General features: G+C 46.9%; 2 protein-coding genes and 6 non-coding genes across 14 annotated transcripts in view; 7 read left to right on the plus strand and 1 right to left on the minus strand.

Annotated features, from left to right (window-relative positions):
* Positions 1–1,117: 1,117 nt before the first annotated feature.
* DKC1 (dyskerin pseudouridine synthase 1) lies at positions 1,118–17,384 on the plus strand. Of its 3 annotated transcripts, XM_030575065.1 has the most exons (15): positions 1,119–1,218; positions 2,094–2,158; positions 4,505–4,591; positions 5,408–5,499; positions 6,481–6,665; positions 7,230–7,294; positions 8,161–8,287; positions 8,972–9,102; positions 10,038–10,181; positions 10,571–10,691; positions 12,261–12,379; positions 13,454–13,557; positions 14,171–14,228; positions 15,053–15,214; positions 16,037–17,384. In XM_030575065.1, the coding sequence occupies exons 1-15, from the start codon at positions 1,203–1,205 to the stop codon at positions 16,109–16,111; spliced, it is 1,551 nt and encodes a 516-aa protein (XP_030430925.1). In that variant the 5' UTR covers positions 1,119–1,202; the 3' UTR covers positions 16,112–17,384. The 3 variants fall into 3 exon arrangements, with proteins under 3 accessions (XP_030430924.1, XP_030430925.1, XP_030430927.1); XM_030575064.1 differs by lacking the exon at positions 16,037–17,384 and having other exon boundaries at positions 1,118–1,218; positions 15,053–15,409; XM_030575067.1 differs by lacking the exons at positions 14,171–14,228; positions 15,053–15,214; positions 16,037–17,384 and having other exon boundaries at positions 13,454–13,561.
* On the plus strand, positions 7,678–7,918 carry LOC115658160. The gene has a single exon (XR_004002193.1). It is a non-coding gene; the product is annotated as a small nucleolar RNA SNORD17 (small nucleolar RNA).
* LOC115658148 lies at positions 8,775–8,850 on the plus strand. The gene has a single exon (XR_004002181.1). It is a non-coding gene; the product is annotated as a small nucleolar RNA SNORD83 (small nucleolar RNA).
* Positions 9,157–9,293, plus strand: LOC115658154. Its single transcript, XR_004002187.1, has one exon. It is a non-coding gene; the product is annotated as a small nucleolar RNA SNORA36 family (small nucleolar RNA).
* On the plus strand, positions 11,366–11,614 carry LOC115658159. Its single transcript, XR_004002192.1, has one exon. It is a non-coding gene; the product is annotated as a small nucleolar RNA SNORD17 (small nucleolar RNA).
* On the plus strand, positions 12,755–12,830 carry LOC115658149. Its single transcript, XR_004002182.1, has one exon. It is a non-coding gene; the product is annotated as a small nucleolar RNA SNORD83 (small nucleolar RNA).
* On the plus strand, positions 13,854–13,989 carry LOC115658155. The gene has a single exon (XR_004002188.1). It is a non-coding gene; the product is annotated as a small nucleolar RNA SNORA56 (small nucleolar RNA).
* Positions 17,385–18,116: 732 nt separating the features above from the next.
* The window catches only part of MPP1 (membrane palmitoylated protein 1), a 44,536-nt gene continuing 39,440 nt past the window's right edge, over positions 18,117–23,212 (minus strand). For 4 of the 5 annotated variants that reach the window (XM_030575069.1, XM_030575068.1, XM_030575071.1 and 1 more), the window contains one exon: positions 18,117–19,486. In XM_030575069.1, coding sequence (XP_030430929.1) covers positions 19,310–19,486 — 177 coding nt within the window. In that variant the 3' untranslated portion in view covers positions 18,117–19,309. The remainder of the gene's footprint in view (positions 19,487–23,212) is intronic. The other variant, XM_030575070.1, reaches the window with a different exon arrangement.

Below are 23,212 nucleotides of genomic sequence, written 5' to 3' on the forward strand. Positions count from 1 at the left end.
CTTCCAACCCTGATATTCTATGACTCTACTGAAGCATCTATGTAGTGGAACTCAGAATCGAGTTTCCTGTCTTTATTATCCTGAAGTAGTCTTTAGCTATCAAAGCTTGTGTGTGTGCTGCAAGGTGCAATGCCAGAAGGCAGGATAAGGGTGGGAAATGTTAGAGAGCTACTATTGCATCTTAAAGATAAAACTATGAAAAAACAAAACTGCAGGTGTCTCTCCTCTGGGGAAGACTCATTAACCATGTACTGAACTGCTGATGGGTGGGAACAGAGTGCTTCAAAGCATGCTGAGGCCTAAGGGCTATCATAGGAGTGCTGAAAATGTTCTAGAAGGGCTATTCTAAACATAGAAAACTCTGTTCCTGGTTAGAGATTGCTTATTACATACTTTACCATGGTATGTGATTCTGTAACATACTCATACCCTTTTCTTTCTACTCTTTTAAGCTGTATTATGCCTTTTAAAAAAAGGAAAACACCTCCTTCCTCCATTCCACCAGAGTTCGCTCCTACCTGCGGCATCATGTTTACGATAGCCCTAGGGCTTGGCACTCGTATGGTGATGTCTGCAGGGGACGGACAGGAGCCAAGGCATGAGGCGTTTCTCGCCTTTCCCTTCAGAAAGTGGAATGAGCATGTGCAGTGTCAATACGGACTCTGGCACCGCTTTCCTGCAGCAGTAACTCTTTTTTTAAAGCTGTGACCGCTTCCCACATGCCAAAGAGTCAAATAATCTGCTTGCCTTCGGGGGAGGTCTGGCGATGGCGCTCGGACCTCCCCTTAGCGCCAGCTGGCAGGGTCAGTACCCCCCTAGGCTCGATTTACGGCCCTGCCCGTGGCGTGAGGCTCCGCCGGGGGGGGGGTGCCGAGGCGGCGATGCTGGTGGCTGGGAGGGGGTGACCAGCGCCCCGCAGGAGCGGGCCATGAGGGGCGGCGGCGCTGTGCCCGGAGCTTGTCAGCGGGCTGGGGCCTCCTGCAGGGCTGCTGGCCCGTCACGTGACAGGAGCGGGCCGCACTCCGCCTCGTCAGGTGGCGGGAAAGCAGCACCTCCCCTCCCCCTCCGGCCGGGTCCTTGAGCACGTGATAGGGACGGCGCTTGGCGCGGTGCATCTCGGGACGGGGGCGGCGCTCCACTCTCTCTTTCTGCGCAGTGGCGGGTGGCGGCCGCACGCGGCTCAGGGAGTGCGCGCAGCGAAGATGGCGGACGGGGAAGGTGGGGAGCCTGGCCCGAGCGCGGGGCCTGGGGCCGGGGTCGGTCTCGAGCTCTCCGGCTGTCCCGGGCGTGGCCCTGCTCCGCCGCCTGGGCCCGCGATCCGAGCCCTGCCGCTAACTGGGGCCGCTGCGCTCCGCGCGCACGTGGCTTGGGCGGCCTTGGGAAACTCGGGAGCCCCTGGAATTACCTCCAGGAACAACAGCTGGTGTCGTAGTGACACAAACCCGTTTCCCAGGCCCAGCGGGGTGTGCTCGGCCCCCGGCGTGTGCCAGCCCCTCGGCTTTCGTTCCCCCGAGCTGTGCTGGAAATCTGTCAGCGTGGCGTGTGGGAATCCCGGCACGTGGCTCTGAGACTGGGCGGTGTGAGCTTCCCCCCGCTCCTACCCCGTTAATCTCCCTTCAGCCATGACTCTGAAGCCTAATGAAGATATTTTTCATGTCCTCAATGGTTATTTCATTGCCCATTTTTTGTTAGAAGATGGGAGGGGGGAGGAGCTCCTGGAATTGGAGTTGCTTCGGAAAGGAAAATGCAGACTGGTAAAAAGTAGGAAAGAGACAGATGGGGAGGAGGGAGAGAAAGAAAAGACAACGGAAAAAGAAGAAAATTGCAGTGTGGAAATAGTTGTTCTTAAATATCATATGTTGCCTCTGAGTGATCTTGAAGGCAACAAAGAATTGAACAAATAATAATTAAGTTGATTCTAAACGTTATATTGAACTAAGGAATCTAATTTTTAGGAGATAAATGTTGCTTGTTTGTTAATTTTGCTGTTTTATATGCTCTTGCCACAGGAGGTTATCCTAGTTTAAAATGTTTGGATTTGGATGAGTTCTGGTATGAAAAATATTTAATGTACCTCTCTGTTTCAAATATAGGTTGTATAGCTAAGAAGCAGAAAAAGAAAAAGGATAAGAAATCTCTACCAGATGCAGATGTTGCTGTGAGTGGAGCTTTTTTCTCTTGTATGGCTGAGTTTGCCTCCAGGCTAGCTTGGTGCCTTGACTTGATTTCATGTTGAGCAAAATTCTTGTTTAGGGAAGATCTTGGAACCTGCTTCACCAGTTTTCAGTATTTCTAAAAAAGGACTCAATGGCCCACTTCTGGAATGTCTTACTGTGTGAGTAATGGTTTAATAGTGTTTACTCACCTGCAATTTTAGGTCTTTAGTTGGAGGGGAGAGAAGCAGCAGGATAGAAGGTGAGCCATGTTGTCTCCTGCCTTGGTTTTGTTGAATGCTGCCCATGGGAACTCAGGGTCTTAGAATAAAAGACGATTGGAGTCTTTGTCCTGAATCAGCACCTCTCCTTGCTCCGAGTATGCATAGACAAATAGAACTGCCCTGACTGAGGGCAGAAAACTGTAGCAGATTTTTAAATTCTTTATCAGCTTTGATCCCAGAGTATTTAGAATGTTGGTGTCTCTTGGAGTAAAGCTACTTTTTTCCCCCAATAAAAGTAAATCTCTTAAGACTAAAATGGCTGCTTAGGATCCAGTGGAGTGATGTATTTGCACTGCAACTGACTGCAGGTTTAGTATTTTGCTTTCTGCCACCAACACTCTGTATACATTTTTTTATGAGTAATGTACCGAATACCTAAACCAGTGGTTCTCAGACTTTTTTATTGGTGACCCCTTTCACACAACAAGCCTCTGAGTGCTACTCCTCTTATACGTTAAAAACACTTTTATGATGGTGTTAAATATATAAAATAAATGTTGGAGGCTAGTGGGGTTTGGGGTGGAGGTTGACAGCTCGTGACCCTCCATGTAATAACCTCGTGACCCCCGAAGGGTCCCAGCCTAAATTTGGGTTACTGCTGATTATGCACTATGTTTCTTATGACTTTAAAAACAAACTTTGTATTTGTGGATAATCTAAGCCAGGGGTAGGCAGCCTATGGCACGGGTGCCAAAGGTGGCATGCAAGCTGAGTTTCAGTGGCACTCACACTGCCCAGGTCCTGGCCACCGGTCTGAGGGGCTCTGCATTTTAATTTAATTTTAAATGAAGCTTCTTAAACATTTTAAAAACCTTGTTTACTTTACATACGACAGTAGATTAGTTATATATTATAGATTTATAGAAAGAGACCTTCTAAAAACCTTAACATGTATTACTGGCATGCAAAACCTTAAATTAGAGTGAATAAATAAAGACTCGGCACAGCACTTCCGAAAGGTTGCCGACCCCTGATATAAACACTGTACCCAGATGTACAAACAGTCTTTTCTCAACCTTGTGTATTATTTGATTTGATTATTAGCTTAATTACATTTTAAATTCTGTTCTTATTAGTTTAATGAATTATCCTGGTGGGGGGGGGGGAAGGAATGTGTGTGCTTAGAATGTGTCATTCAAAAGAGAAGCTGTCCTAAGTTGACCTTTATTCATTTTTTAAATGGAAATAATCTATTATTGGATTGGGATTTAGTCTTTTTTTTTCTTTTCACCCATTCACTCAGTCACCTGAAATCGAGAGAAGCAAAATAGCCTTAGTTAAGCAACTTCTCCAATAAAAAGACACTGGCTAATCACGTCTTAACACATCACAATTTGAAAAGAGAAAAATGCTATGTCTACACTATAAACGGCTGCAGCTATGCCGCTGTAAGGTCTCCCGTGTAGCTGCTGTATGCTGATGGGAGTGAGCTCTCCCAACGACATAATTTAACCCCAAAGAGCAGCGATAGCTGTGTTTCCTGGAGAGGGGCTCCTGCCAACATAGCACTGTCCACATCAGCACTTTCGTTGGTGACATTTATGCCAGTTGGGATGTGGTTTCTTTTACACCTCTGACTAACAAAAGTGCTAGTGTAGACATCGCCTAAGTCAAGTGTTTGCTCTTCCGTAATGTGTCAGAGATTCTGTCTTTTGGAGAATAGCTTTCATTCTCTGTTTATGATAATCCCACAATCCAGGGGTACGGAACTGAAACTTTGCTAGTGTTTTAGTGAGTGAAGGGAGCAGACTGGGATTATTCTGCATTCAAACATGTAGCCGTGGCGCTCTGAGGAGCTGCTTTGCATCATGTTTCATTACTTCAGTTTCAGCACTCTTCAGTTATACTTGGTATTATAGCCATAATCTCTCTGGACAATGATGGTTTGCAGCCAAGTGGTGGTTCTATGGATGTGTTGCTTTGGTGTAGCTGTTATTGTGTAAGATGTGTTAGCAATAATTTGTGAATGTTGGCAACAGAATACAAAAGACTTTCAGTTGTAAAAAAAAGAGATGAGACACTTTGCATGTCAACTCCACTTCTCTGACCTGTGATATTTCTCCCCAGGACATACAACACACAGAGGAATTCTTTATCAAACCTGAATCCCGAGTGGCACAGCTGGACACATCTCAGTGGCCCTTGCTACTGAAGGTAAAGAGGATTATAGGATTCAGTCTGTATGTATACAGATATAAAAACATTATTCCTTGTTTCACATGTGTGCCTTAGCCTGCCTGCAAAGAAAATAGCCTACGTGGGAACCTAAGGCAGAGGGCAACCAATCTTACACCAGGCTCCATGACCCAAATGTTGAAAAGCACTTGCACTCATTGTGTGCCTGATCTGTCAAACCGCATATCATAGACTATCAGAATTGGAAGGGACCTCAGGAGATCATCTAGTCCAACCCCCTGCTCAAAGCAGGACAAATCCCCAGTGTGTTTTGTTTTTGTTGATTTTTTTGTTAATCTCGGTTCCCTAAATTGCCCCCTCAAGAATTGAACTCACAACCCTGGGTTTAGCAGGCCAATGCTCAAATTGCTGAGCTATCCCCTCCCCATATGACCTTGACCTGCCTTATCATCTCCACAGGATTTACGCCCATCTCTTCTTTCTGCATAGGGATGATGTTTGGATAAGTCTCCACAGAGACCCTCATTCTGTACACAGGCACCCTGGATTTGCTCTACTTTGTAAAGCTTTGTTGCTCTACATAGCTTCTAATCTTTGCATAGAGATGGCCTTTTCTTGCTGTTGAAAGCATCCTTGGGGCTGCTAAGTCTGTTTCTAGGACTCTACCAGTATGGGAGAGGCATTTTCAGTTTATCATAATTTAAATTAGGTCAGATTGTGTGGGTGTGTTGTTTTTTATCATCTCCCCTGGAGAGCTGCATTCTAGGTAAAATGGGATTTGTTTCTCAAGACTTACAGTATTTGTTTATGGTACATTTTGTTTGGATTTTGTAGAACTTTGACAAGCTAAATGTGAGGACAACGCACTACACACCCCTTCCCTCTGGCTGCAATCCCCTGAAGAGAGACATTGCTGAGTATGTTAGGTATGTTTGTTGGGGAAAACTGTAACTTGTGTCACAGTTTACACCCTCCGTGTTTGGTGACTCTCCCAGCTTAAGTAGGTCTGGAAATAGTTACTTTTTCTCCACTGTTGTTGGCTATACAAAATTCCTCTTTAAATTTGGTTACCAGTCTCGTACATTTCAATTTGTTCTAGTTACAGATTCTTTTGGGATATATTCAGAAATGGAAAGTAGAGTAATGTTATGGTGTCTGAAAGCTATATAGCAGGGGTTGGCAGCCTTTCAGAAGCGGTGTGCCGAGTATTCATTTATTCACTCTAATTTAAGATTTCGTGTGCCGGTAATACATTTTAATATTTTTTAGAAGGTCTCTCTCTCTATAAGCCTGTAATATATAACTAAACAATTGTTTTATGTAAAGTAAATGTTTTTAAAATGTTTAAGAAGCTTCATTTTAAAATTAAATTAAAATGCAGAGCCCCAGACTGGTGGCCAGGACTCAGGTAGTGTGAGTGCCACTGAAAATCAGTTCGTGTGCCGCAGGTTGCCTACCCCTGCTATATAGCTTGCCTTTCCCAGCATGGTTCACCTCCTGTTATTGTACAGTAGGTATTGTTAAAGAGACACAAGTAAATATACATCCACTGTGAAGACTAAAGTGGAGATGTTTTTTAGGCTGGGGGAGTTTTCTCTTGTATATATGATGCAGTCAGGTCAAGGTGGCAGCAAGGCCAAAATCTTCAAAAACAGAAATTTAGAGTTAGGCTGTTTAATAAAAGTCCTGTTTTAAATGTAGAGCACCTAGCAGCTCCTTTGACCTCAGTGAGAGCTGTCGGTTGCTCAGCACTTCCGAAAATGTTCCACGTTACGAGGAGCTCCTTTGGATGTAGTTTTTTCTTGGCTGCAAAATGTCTCTCTTTAGAAGCCAGATGCCCTTGGTAAAATACAACGAGGATATCGAATGGCATTGGAGGTTCTAATCATCTGTGTGATGTGTTCCAGGACAGGCTTCATTAACCTCGACAAGCCATCCAATCCGTCTTCCCATGAGGTGGTTGCCTGGATCCGGCGCATCCTACGGGTTGAGAAGACGGGGCACAGTGGGACTCTTGACCCCAAAGTGACGGGGTGTCTGATTGTGTGCATTGAACGAGCAACACGGCTGGTCAAGTCTCAGCAGAGTGCAGGCATGTCATTTACTGCATTGGGGTAGTTTACTCTCTAGTTCTTTTAAGCGGTCAGATGAAAGACAGACTGACTGCATTTTAATGATGAGCAGAGGATTCCAGTTCCAGGCCTCTAAAACCAGTCTATTTCTAACTAAGGTTTGCTGTCCGTTATGGCAGAATACAAAGTTGGGATGAACTGAAGGCCCGGTATTCTGACTTGGACTAGTGCCTATAAGCAAATTACTGTTTTCCTGAGCTTTGTGCTGTCACCATTTTTTATTTTAGCCGATCAGGTCTCAGAACAGCAAATTTTAATTTACACACAAGAAGTCACCATTACTTTTATTCAGACTTGTGCTGTGCTGCCCTGCACAATGAGTCTTGCTCCATAAATAAACCTGCAGCTTGGGTTTTTGTTGATAGATTCAAGGGGTTAGAGCTGTTTGTGCTTGAGCCTCTTCTAGAAGTCGGTGGCTGTTAAGACTGGCCTCTACAGATGTTTGAACTGTAATAACACCAACATGGCGGTGAACAATAAAATCCAAGTGGCCACTCCTGACTACTCTTCTGTCATTCTTTCAGGCAAAGAGTATGTGGGAATCGTTCGGCTGCACAATGCTATTGAAAGTGAGATTCAGCTTTCCAGGGTAAGTCTCTGAATGCCTGAGCCCACGTTGGCTTCCTGCTGTATTGTCTCATCAGTGTACCTTGGAGATGTGGATAGGAACATTCCTTAAAGAGCCATTGAGAGCATTTTGTTGCAGTAGAGGTAATAGAGTAAACAGCCCTAATAAAATCAAAATTGTGCAGCTTGACATCATGTTACTTAATCAGCTACTTAATTTACATTGGTTCACTGTATATTTGCTGTCTGTGTTTTAGTAGGATTGTCCATAACAATTGCAATTCTCCCTTGTGTATGGACCTCAGTCCTTGAGATGTTGAAATGCCCTTGCTGTTTCACAAATGCCATGATTGCGCATTTAAAAAAAAAAATGTTACACCACACGCCTGCTAGGAGGAGACTTATGTGAAGTGGTGATGAATCCATTCTCAGAGTGCTGCTGCAATGCCCTCCCTGCGGCATGCAGATTCCTGTACTAGGATCCCCGTGCTGTGCAGCCTCCAAATACCCTCCAGCCTTTCATTGTTTTGCTGGGAGCCGCTAGTGCGTCTGGCCAACTCTGTGCAGGAGAGGGGCAGAGCCAGCAGGGTGGGAGCTCCTCTTCATGGAGGCTCTGTCTCAACTAAGATGAGTGCTGTCTGATCACATGCTGCTGCCTGGTAAAGTAGCCCATTGGTAGCTGGGGGAGTAATTCCTGTCTCGGGGGGGTGCTTAAGTGTTTCAGATGGGCTTGCTTTAATGGAGTACAATCAGATACAACATGTGATATACAACAGGAAAATTATTTTTATTCCTAAATAGCAGCATGCTTTTGTGTCTAGATGTGCCGATGGGATTGTGTGGGTTGCGAAAGGGTGAAGGCTGACAGTTCGTCTGCTTCTCCCCTAGGCAATAGAAACTCTGACCGGCGCCCTGTTTCAGCGACCTCCCCTCATTGCAGCTGTCAAGAGGCAACTGAGGGTCCGAACCATCTACGAGAGCAAACTGGTAGAATATGACCCTGAGAGGAGATTAGGTAAAACAACACCTAGGTTCTCTGGTAGCACTTCAAAGCATGAAAGTGCTGTTGTGGACTCTCCCTGAGAGGCTCTTCCGAACACACCACTAGAGTTGACTTGCTGTTCCTCTCCCAGGTGCAGTGATGAGCAGACACTGGAGGGTCCCATTTTAAAATGCAGGCTTTAACTTGTTAATTGAAACTGGTTTAAGAGAGGTGTGTTCCAGACTGAACACCAAAAGGGATGCACTACACTACACTACAGCCATCTGAGAGGAGGAAAAGTGGTGTCCTCTGATGTTCCTGGGGAAATGTGATGAATCCCTCATTATCGTGGTCTCTGGCTGACAGAATCCCACCAGTGTGCCAACTTCCATGTGAGATGAGCTTCTTCCAGGTCCAGAGAGATGCCCTTAGACTACCAGTCCCCACCCTCTGCAAGAGCTAAAATAGTCTTGAATATTTTTCCCATGATAAAAGTTGCTGAACTCTTGTTCCATGAAGAGCCAAATGATGCAAAGTAGATGACATTAGCACTCTGTGCAAAGATGACTTACATCTGTCACCCAGTACTGATGGCTCATTGGAGACACTGAACATGGAGCCAATCACAGGGCTCCCTTTAATCCTTACAGGCAAGTGTGTTAAATTATGGTACCTGTGGATAGCTCAAAACTCTTCTCTTCCCTCCCTGTATTCCAGGTATCTTCTGGGTGAGTTGTGAAGCTGGCACTTACATCCGTACACTGTGTGTCCACCTGGGCCTGCTGCTGGGGGTTGGAGGCCAGATGCAAGAGCTCCGGCGAGTGCGCTCGGGGATCATGGGAGAGAAGGTAGGAGGGTACGGCTGGCTTTCTTCTGAAAGGCCCTTGTTGTAAGTTATCTTTACCCAGAGTGTTGAGTTCAGTTCAGGGCTGCTGTCCCTGTTCTGGTAATTAAACTTTGGGACAGTGAGTGGCTGGGAGTCATGTCAAGAAGATGGGAAGCTTTGCTTTCTGCCACTTCCGTCACTCAGCGCACAAAATGTCCACGTACTGAAAGAGCTCAGCTGCTTTCTTGTTGTGCTCTGGCTTTGGGCTGTTCAAGGTATCTAACCTAGGAACCATACTTGGATTAAAATGGGCACCTGTGTAATGTCCTTGGATACTGCTGTGCTGGGGGTGGTATAAAAACCTAGGTAGACTTTCCAGCATGGGCACAGATGGTCTTGGAGTTCTGAGAAACATTTCATTTGTGGAACAAGTTCTCTGATCTCTTCATAGCAGGGAGCCTCTTGGTGCAGCCACTTTTCCTAAGAGTCAGTGATCTTAGTGCCTGTTGTACTGCATCTGGAGTACTGAGGTTTCTGATAGGGTGCATACTGCCACCGCAAACAGCGTTGTTGTGTGCACTGTTTGGGGCACTAGGTAGCTCAATCTTTCACATGCTGATGTTTCATGCGTGGGAAGCTTAAGTTCATTTGTGGGTCGGGTCATAAATGAGTTTTTTGTGGTAAATGTTGTATACAAACTTGGCAGTTTGGTCAGGAGGGTCCCAGGACTGGAACAGCAGAGGTCAGAGCAGAGGGGTGCTAGCAGAGTTATGTGGGGGAGTTTGCATTGCACTTACCTGCCTTGTTCGTAGCTCTTGCTAATTTTATCTTCAACCCCTTTTAGGAACCCCAGAATTCATCACTGCTTTGGGTGTTTGTTTTTAGCCATATTTTCTTGGTCTGATTTGACTGGGTGGCTGGGCCAAGGGTTAACATAGTGGGCATCTCTCTCTGCAGGACCACATGGTGACGATGCATGATGTACTGGATGCCCAGTGGCAGTATGACAACAATAAGGATGAGAGTTACCTGAGGAGGGTTATCTTCCCCTTGGAGAAGCTGCTGACTTCACACAAACGGCTGGTTATGAAGGACAGTGCAGTGAGTTCCTGAATGGCTTTGGAAAATGTCATCAGGTGGTGGGACAGTGGGGTGACACTAATGCATTTCACCCTAACTTCACCTCTAGTTTGAACAACTAGTAACAAATAATTTTGGTGGTGGTGATCCAGATCCTCAAACAACCACCAGCCTCTCTTTCAAGGAGGCAATGTGCAGGTCTGAACAGAGGAGTAATGGCCAAATCCTGAAGTTAGGGGAGGGGTAGACTCTCAAGTCATATATGAAAAAACATTTTATCACTGGGGCAGCACCAACTGGTATTTAGAGTGGCTGAATAAATTTGCAGAGTCAGTGTTAGGCATTGGTTAAGATCATCAAACTTTACATTCTCAACTAGATTTTTCAGCCTTCCTCTTCCTCCCTTCCAGGTTAATGCCATCTGCTACGGTGCCAAGATCATGCTTCCTGGTGTTCTGAGGTATGAAGATGGCATTGAGATTAATCAGGAGATTGTTGTCATCACCACTAAAGGGGAGGCCATTTGCATGGGTAAGAGGTCAATGTTCTTCCTCCAGCCACCAAGCTAGTTGATAGTAAAGTCAGAGCAATACAGCATCTTCAGAAGCTTGTAACAAACATGGGGGGCGGGATGGCACTCACCATGGCCGGAATCTTTCCTGGAGGGAAATAATTGGATGCTGTCACTGAGAGAACTGTGACTTGCTACCCTTAGAAGTGTGAGAACAACATTGCTTAGAGGTCAATGATGCCAGCTGAGAAATAATGGCTTAATTATAACTCTGGTATCTGTTACAGTAACAGATTTTTTTTATTGCTCTATAACAGTGTTTTTTCTGTTTTGATCAATTTAAATTCTCACAGTTGTGCGAAATTATAGGAGGACAGACAATTATATTTAATGACAGACATTAAGATTCAAAAAGTTAGCCTTACAACTGTTAAAACACATTATCAACATTATATGTCAAAATGTACAAATATCCCTAAATCAAACTCAAAGTTCTTAGGTGAAGAAAGAAATCAATGGAAATATTTTATAGTGAAATTGGCATTTATTGACACCTTAGCAGTAAAAGTCTAATCCTTCCAAGCCTAGATACACCCCTCTATTAAAATAAAAAACCTGCAGAAGATAGCGAGGTTTTTGTTTGACTTCTCTTTACTCCATTCCCATGTCCTGGGCTTTTGGGCACACACTGTATGTGAAATGATGATGAAGTTTATCCATTCTCTGAGTGCTGCTGCACTGCCTTCCCTGCAGCACCTAGATTCCTGTTCTAGGGTCTCTGTGCTGTGCAGCCTCCAAACACCCTCCAGCCTTTCAGTGTTCTACTGTGGGCTACTGGAGGGTCTGGCTGGCTGCCTGCAGGAGCGGGACAGAGCCAGCAGGGCTGGAGCCTCTTTCCTTGGAGGCTCCACCTCAACCAAGACGAGTGATGCTCTCTGATCACATACTACTGCCTGGTAACTCCTCTTTCCTAATAAATCTAGTATAAAGAAATGATGCATCTTGGATGGCTGCTGAATGGGTGTGTACTGTTATTTTGTATTAATGCCTTTTTATTACCAGATACTTATAGCAAAGAATTGCCCGGGTAATAAGGATTAAGGTGCCATCCTGACTGGGTGCACATCTGGCAATGAGCAGTGCTCTGTGTGTGTGGTGCTTATGCCCTGTATCCAATACAGTATACCACTTAGCAGTGTAACAGTTCACTTCTGGCTAGTCTGTGAACCTGCATCCAGTGCTCTAGTAGGGGCTGAGCCACATAGTGGTTGATGAGCCTGCTACAGTCTTGGCTACGAGAGCTGAGTCTTTTAGCTCAGGCAGTAGGTGCTTGTGTTTTTAGATCTAGAGTTCCCTGGTTTGTACTTTCCCCCGATGATAAAACCAGACGGGGATTGAGTTACAAGTGGAAGCCTGTCCAGGGTTTGAGTTGGATGGACTTTTTGGGTAATTGTGTAGGGGGCTGATGAAAATTGTCAATCTTGGGAATGCCATCTCTGCATCACCATAACGTTGAGTCATAGGAGATTAACTCTAGTAGCTGGTTAGTATTGCTCAATGTTCATTCTTTTTATTTTCCACTAATGCAGCTATTGCTCTGATGACCACCGCAGTGATTTCTACTTGTGACCATGGTGTAGTGGCAAAGATCAAGAGGGTGATCATGGAAAGAGACACTTACCCCCGCAAATGGGGTCTTGGACCCAAGGTGAGACTAAGGATGGGAGGCTGTGTGGTGGTGGAAATGGCATTCAGCTATTGAGAAATTGGGTTCGAAGCAGCCTCTTACAAAGCTGCAGGTCCCAAATAAAGGCTTCCAGTTTGTCACCACCATTTCCAAGTTTTTGTAGTTTGTCTAAACCTGGAGCCAAGAAGATTAAAAAGGCTTGATCAGCTTTGTTCCTGCTGTGAGACTGTTGGGCTCTTTGGGCTATGTCTACACAGCTATAACCATGTCCAAGGACTGAGCTGTCCCTAACCTGGTTAAAAGTCTGGTTCCAGTTGGTGGTGTAGACTGGATCTTCACTAGGCTAAGCCAGGATCAGACTGATTTTAGTCTGTGGTGCGAATCCTTCCAGGAAGAGCCAAATGATGTAAAGTAGCTGACATTAGCACTGTGTGCAAAGATGACTTAAGTCTGTCACCCAATACTGATGGCTCATGGAGGAATTAGAAAGATGCTTCATGCCCCACTCTTGAGAGGCTGAAGTAGTGTCTGTAAGAATGCTCCAAATGCTCTAATGAAAGGTGCCACTGAAATTCAAAATAGCATTAGAAACGCAGTGAATCGTGGGCGTGTGGCAGAGTACTAAAGCCTGTTGAAAGGGACTCCAGAAACAGCAGAAATACTACTTCTGTGTTTCTTGCACAAGTCCGCTTCCCCGATGCACATGTGATTAGCATTCATGTATAGCTGGGTCTGTAACGGTAGAAGACTAACTCCAATTTGCTTGCAGTTCTTTCTCATGTAGTGACACTCTTATAAGCAAACTGGGATGGTAAAAATCTTTTCTGGAATACTACTACTTTAATTAACCAGTGTTGCAAATAGAAGAATGACATCAGCCAGGGAATAAACTCCTAAGCAACGACAATAATTTGCCATGAGCATCAGAGGCTCCTTGAGGGCATATTTTGTCTCTCTCTGGCCTGGTAAAGGTTTCGTCGTGAACTTGGTTTTCTTCCACAGTGTCTCGTCACATGCTGTTTGACTTCTCCAAGTAGAAATGATAGCTGCTTTGAAGCTAGAATGTGACCTTTTCTCTCTTTATTGTCACACCAGGCGAGTCAAAAGATGATGATGATCAAGCAGGGCCTGTTGAGCAAGCATGGCAAACCCAATGAGAGCACGCCGGATTCCTGGAAGAAGGAGTATGTGGACTACAGGTAATGCACAGTGCTTCAGAGATGTGTTTGAGAGATGGGGCAGAGGGGTCAATTGCATGCATTCAGTCTCTGCTGTGCTATCTCAGCAATATGCCCCAAGAAAGTGGCATCCTGACTTCTGCTGGAAAATGTCAGTTTGGGGTACAAAAGGTCACCGGAGTTGAATGTAGCATGTTAAAAATACTGTCAGGCAATATAATACCTTTTCAAAGAATGTTAATTGCAATCCAGTTATTTGCCCTCCCTAGGAAGCACTGCCCTGGAGGAACAGCAGGGGGTGCTATTCCAGACAAAGTGAGCAGACGGTTATCCCTTTCTAGCTTGATATCTATGGCTCTAGAGGGAGTCAGTCTGCCAAATTAAACAGGGAAGGCTCTGCCTTTGTCCAGCACAGTCAGGCACTGATGCGGGCTGCAGACTTTCTGTACACCACCAAGTGTTATATAACTGTGATCAGGAAAAGGAGCTGTAGTATGTAAACTGTGTAGTAGCAGGAGGCTGAAGGATGTAGTTTGGTTTGCAGCAAGCATCTAGGAGGGAGGATAATAAATCTGAACATACAGGATTGATCGGCAGTACTCACACATTCGACTCGGTGTTTTCCTCTGTTCAGTGTTGCTGTAAAGAAAGAGGCAGAAGCCCCAGCAGCCATTGCCGAGAGGGTACCAAAAGTAAGTATCAAGCTACTTTCATTTGACATCCATTTCAGACCTGCGTATTGTCAGATGAACATCTCTGCCTTGGCAGATTGATCCTGTGACTTAATGCTTTTTTATGTTGTTGCTTTGGGGAAGGCAGAGTTAACATGAACTCTCCTTTGATTTGTCCAGCAGAGTGGACTTTCACATGCAATCCATATTCTGTGTGCTTAGTGTTACATCGGCAGGCTTTGAATTAGTTGCGGCACAAGATCTGGGAACAAGAGCCCTGAAAGTGGCTCAAGTCCATGGCCCAGAATGTGAATGCAGAGCTGTGCTGATGGGATTCCAGAGGCCATGGGCACCAGCCCCTGTTCTGGTCTGTGCAGTTCAGCCCAGTTGAAAAAGCCCAACCAGCACGTGTGTGTTACCAAAGGAAGCAGGTTATCTCTGGGGACCAACCTTGGGCCTGATTTTTGGGCTCTGTCACTTTGTGTACAGATTACACAGCAGAGACTGGAAGAATGTGGAGCCCTAAGCTGTAGATGGAATGATGTTATGGGAAGATCATGAGGGAGGGGGGTGCCAGGGATTCTTGCAAAGCTTTCAGAAAACCATAGGTTCCAGCAGATCTATAGTCTCCCTCATTACAAAAGCAGTGATGAACTTGACAGCATTACCAGGAATAAGGCTTGCTCTTACCACGCTCCTGAGGGTGCAGAGGGCTAGGCTAGGAAGGCAAATTGAGGAGGTGGCCTCAGGATTATGTGGAGTCTGTCATCTGTACTCCAGACAGGCCTCCTGTTACTGCTCAGCTGGGAGAGAGCTGATCTGATGCTGATTTTACTGTTAAACAGAGAAAGCGGGAGACAGAGAGTGAAAATGAGGAGGCAGCAGTGGCACCGTCCTCCCCGGCCACTCTGCAACCAGAGGAGCAGAGCAGGAAGGAAAAGAAAAAGAAGAAAAAAGAGAAGAAGGCCAAAGAAGCTGCTGAGAGCGAAGGGGAGCTAATGGAAGTGGTAGGTAGCTGGATGGTGCCGCAGAGCAGCAGGCCTACGAGTGTGGCTGCACGGCATCACTTGTACACCCCTCCTTGTGATACTTACAAAACTCGAGACACCTGTTCAGTTTGTCCATGTATGTTGCTGCTTTCCTCCATCAGTATAGAGTTACAGCACTGCAAGCCTCAATATAGCTAAGCTCACTTGGCACCATTGTCTGTCCCTGGGGGCTGCCTGCCATGGCTAAGCAGATTAACCTGGAGGGCAGGGTGTGGAAGCAGCTGTTATGTTCAGACTGCCCTTGTTTAATGGGTTAGGAATAATTTGCCCCGGGGTAGCTTTCTCACAATTGTCTGGCAGAAATTATTACACTTTCCTTTGGCGCCTCTGGAACTGTGCAGTTGGAGATAGGGCACCATGCTAGATGCCCATGGATGTCGTGTGCCAATTGCTTTTCCAGTGTACTGGGTGCATTGCATGCCAGGCAGATTTTGTGTTAGGAGCCTTGGATGGGGGAGGGGGCAGCGTGGTATGTCACTCTTCCCTCATGGATGAGAGCTGCTGGGAGGTAGTTAAGATGAATCCTTCTGTAAATAGTTCATTAGTCCTTGCTGAAAGGTGTATCACACATCACTGGTTTGAGGTCTTCAAACCAGTTTTGAGGATTTCAATAACTCAGGCATAGGTTAGGGGTTGTTATAAAAGTGGATGGGTAGGGTTCGGTGGCCTGCCTTGTGCAGGAGGTCAGACTAGATGATCATACTGGTCCCTTCTGACCTATGAGTCTATGAGCAGTGATTCCTTCCCAACCACCCTTCCTGAGCTCCGTCTTCTCTGCAGGCCAGTGACACCAGCACCAAGAAGAAAAAGAAGAAGAAGAAGAAACAAAAGCAAGCTGAAGAGAGCTCGGAGTAAGTGGCTAGATCCCTCCCAGCCAGATGAGGCCGCCTGCTTTGGATGGAAGTTGGAGAGTCCTTAACAAAAGCTATTCCCCAGCAATGCAGAAATACTGACTGCAGTGGGGTGACGAGGCTCCCGATCCATTGCTTTATACAAACGAAAGCATGTCTGCAGTGTGGCTCAGCAAGCTCACCATAAGCCTCTCCTCATCCTGTTTTAAGGGTGGCTGGAGGGAAGAGTGCAAAACTTACCCACTGGACTGCTCTGCTAAGCTGGTTGCCTCGATGCATATAAAACTGTTCTCAGGGAACCAGCAGCTTCTACTGAAGAGTCCTCCTAACCCCCAGTGTTTTGAGCTATTTCCACAGATGGAGATAATGCCCCCCTTCTTATTCCTGCCTTTCCCTCTGTTCGTGGGTCTGGGAGCCATTACCCTGACAGTCACAGAATTGGCCTGAGCCACTCTCCTTGGAGCAGCGTTCAGGGTCTGGATGATCAAATCGGCTATTTTAAGTGCTTTGGTTTTAAACTTGCAGTGCTTGGCTTGAGTTTCAGCTAGCCAAGTGCCACAGCCGCTCCCCCCCCCCCCCCCCCCCCCGAGGAGGGGAGATGTTTTAGGTACACGTTTTCAGTTTGTATCGGCTTAGAATTTGTGCTTGAGGTTTCTCCCATTTTGTTTCATAGTGCGAGGGCCTGGCTCCATGTGCTGTTCACCAAACCCCCATTTCAATGTTATGGCTGCTGTGTCCACTGCTGCCTCAGCCCTCCTTTCCAGTATTGGCACCTAATGGATTCTGGGGGTTGGAATGGAGACAGGCCAGGTATGATCGGAAAGGTGTCAGCTGTTCATACGCTTTCTCTAACAGGTAGTGTGTATGGAGATTGGAGAGGCCTTTGGCACCAGCCCTCGGCTGCATGAAGCTGAGTGTGCTATGGGCAGCAGATGGTCTGTTCCAAACAAAGCACCCAGGTTCTTTTGCTAGAGTGCCTCACTGGCAGTAGGATGTGTTGCTGGTGCTGCTGGCTGGCTGGATTCATCCCTATACTGGTTTTACCCCTTGGGGGAGGGGCTAGGATGCTGTGCACTGAGCTAATACCATCTGAAGACAAGACCTAAAGGTGCTTAACTTGTGTTGCTCTTTTTCCCCTGTCCAGTGCTAGGGAGACATACAAGTGGTGAGCACAGCTGGAGGCTGTGAGGGATTTAAGGGAATAGAGAGTTGATTATTTACTTTTTATATAAAAAAAAAAAAAACAACCCACCAATAAACTATTTTTCAAGTGTTGACTTTTTGCTCTTCAAGCTGGGTAGGAGGCAGTGCCTCAGTTAATTGGCCATCTGTGCACTGAGGTGGGGGCTACCTGCAGACAGGCCTCTTTCCCCATTCTACCCTCGATGGTGCCTCCTTTCCTGTGGTGAAGGAGCTGCAGGGGAGAGGATAGTTGGTGCTGGCTGCTAGGACTGCTTGCAATGGTAATGATGCTGCTCTGGAATCTCCTAATAGGAACTGACTAAATTCCTGATTGGTTTTGGTCAGCACCTACCTTGGCCATCTTAGAACATGAGATTTTTCCAGTGGAAGGCCCTGTTCCCTTAAAACTGCCCTGAGGCTGTTTATGAACCAACCCACATGCAGCTGCCTGGCTCCTACTTCTGGCCTTGCCCTACCTTCCTTCACAATAAGGCTGACTTGCTGTTGGGTGGGAGGGGAAGGGGGGTGACTGCTCTCATATGGGTGAAGACACCTCCTCCCAATTGAGTGCGGGGAGTAGTTCCAGCTTGTGCTGGTCCTGTGGCAGACAATAACCAGGGCAGTGATTTTCCTCCCCCTTTCAGGGTCTGTATGGAGCAGTCCTGTAGATTTTTCTGCCCTTCAAGGGCAGAGAGGGCAGAGGCTTTGGGAGGCTTCCAGGGGTAGGGAAGACCTCACTGCAGTTCAGCTGGTTTCAGAGGAGCAGTTTTTTGGATGGATGCTGCAGTGACCTATTGAGCTCAGCACAAACCATAAAACCAAGCAAATGCTTCAACATACTTTTATTGCTACAGGGTATTGCCCTGCTGTGGACTAGAATAAAGGTCCCTATTGCACATAATCAGGTTTTTTTTGGCATCCTTAAATTGCAGATTCCAGACATGTTAATCCCCTTTCCTGCTACCCTCCCTGACAGTAAAGCGCACAAACCGGTCTTTTGAGCCTGACATTGATTATAGTTTGAAGAACTGCTGCTCCAAGTGGGCCATGTTGTTGCTACGTAATGCAATGGGTAGATAACTGGGTCCAGCCAATCCAATTTACTGATTCCAGGGTGTTATTTTAATTATTGGTGTCTGACTAGGGTCAGAGGTGGTAAGTCACAACTGCACAGGCTGAGTCAAGAACTCCACACATCCAGCATGGAAGACCAGCCCCTGGGGTGACTAACTCAAGCTCACAGTTAAAAAGAACTAGCCCTTCTGATTGTGAAGAAAACCCTTGGACTACAAGCTGTGGTAGCACTAGCTTAGCCTGAAAAAATAGCTCTGTGGGATTTGAACTGTCCCTTCCTCTCATGTATCAGAGGGGTAGTGGTGTTAGTCTGGATCTTTAAAAGCAGCAAAGATGCCACAGGATTCTTTGCTGCCTTCATCTCCTGTGTATGCTGACTCTGAAGACTAGTGCTGGTAGGGCCAGGATTTTTAACGGGTGCATTCTGCCCAGCTGCATCAGGTAACTGTGCAAATGGCCAAAAAAGATTCAGAGCTGGTGTTAGAAGTGCATCCATCCCCTCTTCCTCAAGAGTGAAGCACAGTATAAAGTAGCTACTACTCATGGTTAGTTACTAGAGCAGGCCCCTCTTTTCCCCCTCAGTCCACTAGGAAAGCTTCCCTGAATGATCAGTAGGAGTGTTGCTGAGTGGAGGGGTACTATATGGCCTCAGCTGTGTAGCACTAAGGTACCAGACCCTAAGATAAAATAGAATTTCTCCCCTAAACAACACCCCAGGCTGGAGGCTCCACCCTACAGTAATGCTGATGCACAAGGACTGGTAGCTTGTGGCCTGAGCTTGGAGATCCCTGTACTCTTACCCTGGGCATAATAGACCAAGTGAGACTGTGGCCATAGAATGTTAAGAGAAGCGGGGCTGGGTGTTGAGCTATGTAGATCAGAGGTTTCCCACCATCTCATTCTGCAGGATGGGAGTAGCAGGAAGCTGCCAGGGTTGGACAGCTGCTCAGTAGACCCAGGAGACAGGCACCCACTGGGGTGAGTTGCAGGCCTGCTCAAAAGCTTCTTGTAGCACCTTGAGGCTCTCATCCACACCGTTGTTGACTATTGACAGGTCAAAGTAGTGTGCGTAGCAGTTGCAAATGCTCTCCGAATCCTTCCGTAGTTGCTGCAAGGCCTCTGACTGCAACAGAAGAGAGCCAGTGAGCTGAGACTTGTGGGAGGGGTAGTGTGTCTGTGCAGAACCCCCAGGTCGAGGAGTTTGAGGCAGGTGGGTTGCCCCTATTGGTCTGGGAGGTACATGATGCACTGGGGGAAGGCCTCTGGCCCAGATGGGACATTGCACCCATGTCTTAGTGCAGTGGCTTGTACTGAGTACTGGTCTCAATAGGCAATGTCCCCTTACTCTTACAGCAAGTTGCCCTTGCAGGGATACAGCATTATGCCCTTACTGCTGTGTGCACTGCAATGATAGCTTATTTAGAGACTTGCAGGTGCTTCCTAAAGCTCTGGGTGCTGCATGCACCACTCCCTACTTGAGAAAGCTAGCTCTGTTTTGGGTTTTCCTCATGCTACAGGCTCATGGCAGTCCTAGCACAGTGCATAGGAGCCAGCTCCCTGGGCTGGCCTGCAGAGAACATATACACTGCAGTGCAGGTGGCAATTCCCATGTGAAAAGAAATCCCTTCAAGCTGGGCTACCACAACACTTTCCAAGCAGTGTTATACTGGTCTAACTTCCCAGATGGGCACATAGGAATAACAGCACCTCCTCGCTATGGCACTTTGAATGTGCTATCAGCTACAGCAGAAGGCAGCATCCCTCCCTGATTGTAGGTGTCCCTCAGCAGGGAGATTAGACCCATACAGTTCTGCTGGTAAATTTCCCAGGGGAGACAAAGTTCCTCAACCTGCCTCTGGAGCAGAGCCCCAAAGGCTGAGAGGTGGTTGAGGGATGAGGGTGCAGGCCTGGGACTCTGGACAAGAGGTCTGTTCCCAATCCAGCTGCCAGCCAGCAGCATGCGCTCAGGAAAGTTATTTCCCCTCCCTCCCTCAGTTTATTCAGACAGCAGGCGCTTTGCAAGTTGGACTATCAGGCTTGGTCTACACTACACATTTAAACTGATTTTAGCAGCATTAAACCGATTTAATGCTATACCCGTCTACACTACAAGGCCCTTTATATCGCTATAAAGGGCTCTTTAAAGCGGTTTCTGTACTGCTCCCTGACAAGAGGAGCAGCACTAAAATCGGTATTACCATATCGGATTAGGGTTAGTGTGGCTGCAAATAGAAAGTATTGGCCTCCAGGCGGTATCCTACAGTGCACCACTGTGACCGCTCTGGACAGCAATCTGAACTCGGATGCAGTGGCCAGGTAGACACGAAAAGCTCCGCGAACTTTTGAATTTCATTTCCTGTTTGCCCAGCGTGGAGCTCTGATCAGCACAGGTGGCAATGCAGTCCCAAATCCAAAAAGAGCTCCAGCATGGACCGTACGGGAGATACTGAATCTGATCACTGTATGGGGAAACAAATCTGTTCTATCAGAGCTCCATTACAGAAGATGAAATGCCAAAGCGTTTGGAAAAAAAAATCTCCAGGCTACACAGTGCTGCATGACAAGCGTAACGGGAAGCCAGAGACTCAAATGGACTCTCAGGGAGGGAGGGAGGGAGGGAGTACTGAGGACTCCAGTATCCCACAGTCCACAGCAGTCTCCGAAAAGCATTCTTGGCTGAGCTCCCCATGCCTGTAGGGTCAAACACATTGTCCGGCATGATTCAGGGAATAGCTCGTCAATTTACTCCCCCCCCCCGTGAAAGAAAAATCATTTCTTGACTTCTTTCAATGTCACCCTATGTCTACTGAATGCTGCTGGTAGATGCGATGCTGCAGCAGTGAAGAGCAGTATCCACTCCTCTCCCCTGCCCGGTGGCAGACGGTGCAGTAGGACTGGTAGCCGTCCTTGTTATCAACCCATGAGTGCTCCTGGTTGGCTTCAGGTGAGGCTACCCGGGGGCGCCTGGGTGAAAATAGGAATGATTCTCGGTCATTCCCAGTATATGGTACAGAACAGCTGGTAACGGTCCTCATCATAGCAACTGGGGGCTAAGCTCCATCAGCCTCCTCCTTTTCCTGTGTAAAGAATAGATTCTGTCCTGCCTGGACTATCATAGCAGTGGGATGCTGGGCTCCTCTCCCCCACACTGCTTAATGTCCTGCCTGGACTGTTATAGCACTGAGAGGCTGCCTCCCCCCCATTTTATCTCACTAACAAGTCACTGTTTCTTATTCCTGCATTCTTTATAACTTCATGACACAAATGGGAGGGACACTGCCACAGTAGCCCAGGAAGGTTGGGGGAGGAGGGAAGCAACAGGTGCGGTTGTTGCAGGGGAACCTCCCCTGAATGGCACGCAGCTCATCATTTCTGCGGGATCTGACACAGAGCGGCTGTGCTCTCTGATACACTGGTTCTCTAGTACACTTGCCCCATATTCTAGGCAGGACTGACTATTTTTAGAACCCATAAAGGAGGGATTGACTCAGGGAGTCATTCCCATTTTTGCCTTTGCGCTCCTGGCCGCCCTCAGCCAGGGGCACCCATGACAGCAGCAGATGGTACAGAATGACAGATAACCGTCTCTATCATGCAAAAGCAAATGAATTCTGCTGTGTAGCGCTGGAGTATCGCCTCTGTCCGCGGCATCCAGTACACATACGGTGACTGTAAAAAAAAAAAAAAAAGCTGAATGGGCTCCATGGTTGTCGTGCTATGGCGTCTGCCAGGGCAATCCAGGGAAAAAGGGAATGAAATGATTGTCTGCCGTTGCTTTCCCGGAGGAAGGAATGACTGATGACATTTACCCAGAACCACCCGTGACAATGATTTTTGCCGCATCAGCCACTGGGCTCTCAAACCAGAATTCTAAGGGGCGGGGGAGACTGCAGGAACTATGGGATAGCTACGGAATAGCTACCCACAGTGCAACCCTCCGAAAATCGACGTTAGCCTTGGACCATGAACGCACACCGCCAAATTAATGTGCTTAGTGTGGCTGCGTGCACTCGACTTTATACAATCTGTTTTACAAAACCGGTTTATGTAAAATCGGAATAATCCCGTAGTGTAGACCTACCCTCAGTCTCTGTTCACAGCCCAGCCAGGCCTCTCTGCCCCACTTTCCTAGTACTTCTACTGTTGAGGGCTACCTTTGGTAATAGCAGTCGTCAGAGATGGCTGCATGGCACTCTGCAGCACACCAAGCTACTGCCAGTACTACAGGCCCGCAGGAGCCTACTCCAGCATCCAATTAATACTGTAAATGGGAACTCCAGTACAACTTCCTTCCTGATTCTCTCTTTCAGAAGGGCAGTCGTGTTAGTCTGTATCCACAAAAATGAGGAGTCTGGTGGCACCTTAGAGACAAACAGCTTTATTTGGGCATTAGCTTTCGTGGGTTAAAAAAAAACAACCACTTCTTCAGCTGCACCCACGAAAGCGTATGCCCAAATAAATCTGTTAGTCTTTAAGGTGCCACCGGACTCCTTGTTATTTTTCTGATTCTTCTAACTTTTTTTGTCTCTGTCCCTAGTAGCACTTGAAATTAACATGGCTCTTCTGTTTACCAGCATCATGAGCTCAACTCTGGGCAACAGTGAATTGCTGCAGCCTGTGCCCCTCTCTGTGTGGCGCTCAGCAGCCAGATCATATTTAGAAGGGAAAAATACCCCAGCTCTCTGCCCTCTGAGCTGCCAGAGGTCATGTTTTGGCTTTAAACTCTCCCCTTAACTTACTAAGCAGTCACCTAACTGTGAAAGCAGGCTAAATATAGCACTTGCTTCACCACCGAGGGCCTGTCCCCTGTGTCAGGTGACAGTTCTTAGCAATAGTTGCTCAGCCTTGT

The sequence above is a fragment of the Gopherus evgoodei genome, chromosome 9 (genome assembly GCF_007399415.2).
Source record: "Gopherus evgoodei ecotype Sinaloan lineage chromosome 9, rGopEvg1_v1.p, whole genome shotgun sequence".
In the NCBI taxonomy this organism is placed as follows: domain Eukaryota; kingdom Metazoa; phylum Chordata; order Testudines; family Testudinidae; genus Gopherus; species Gopherus evgoodei.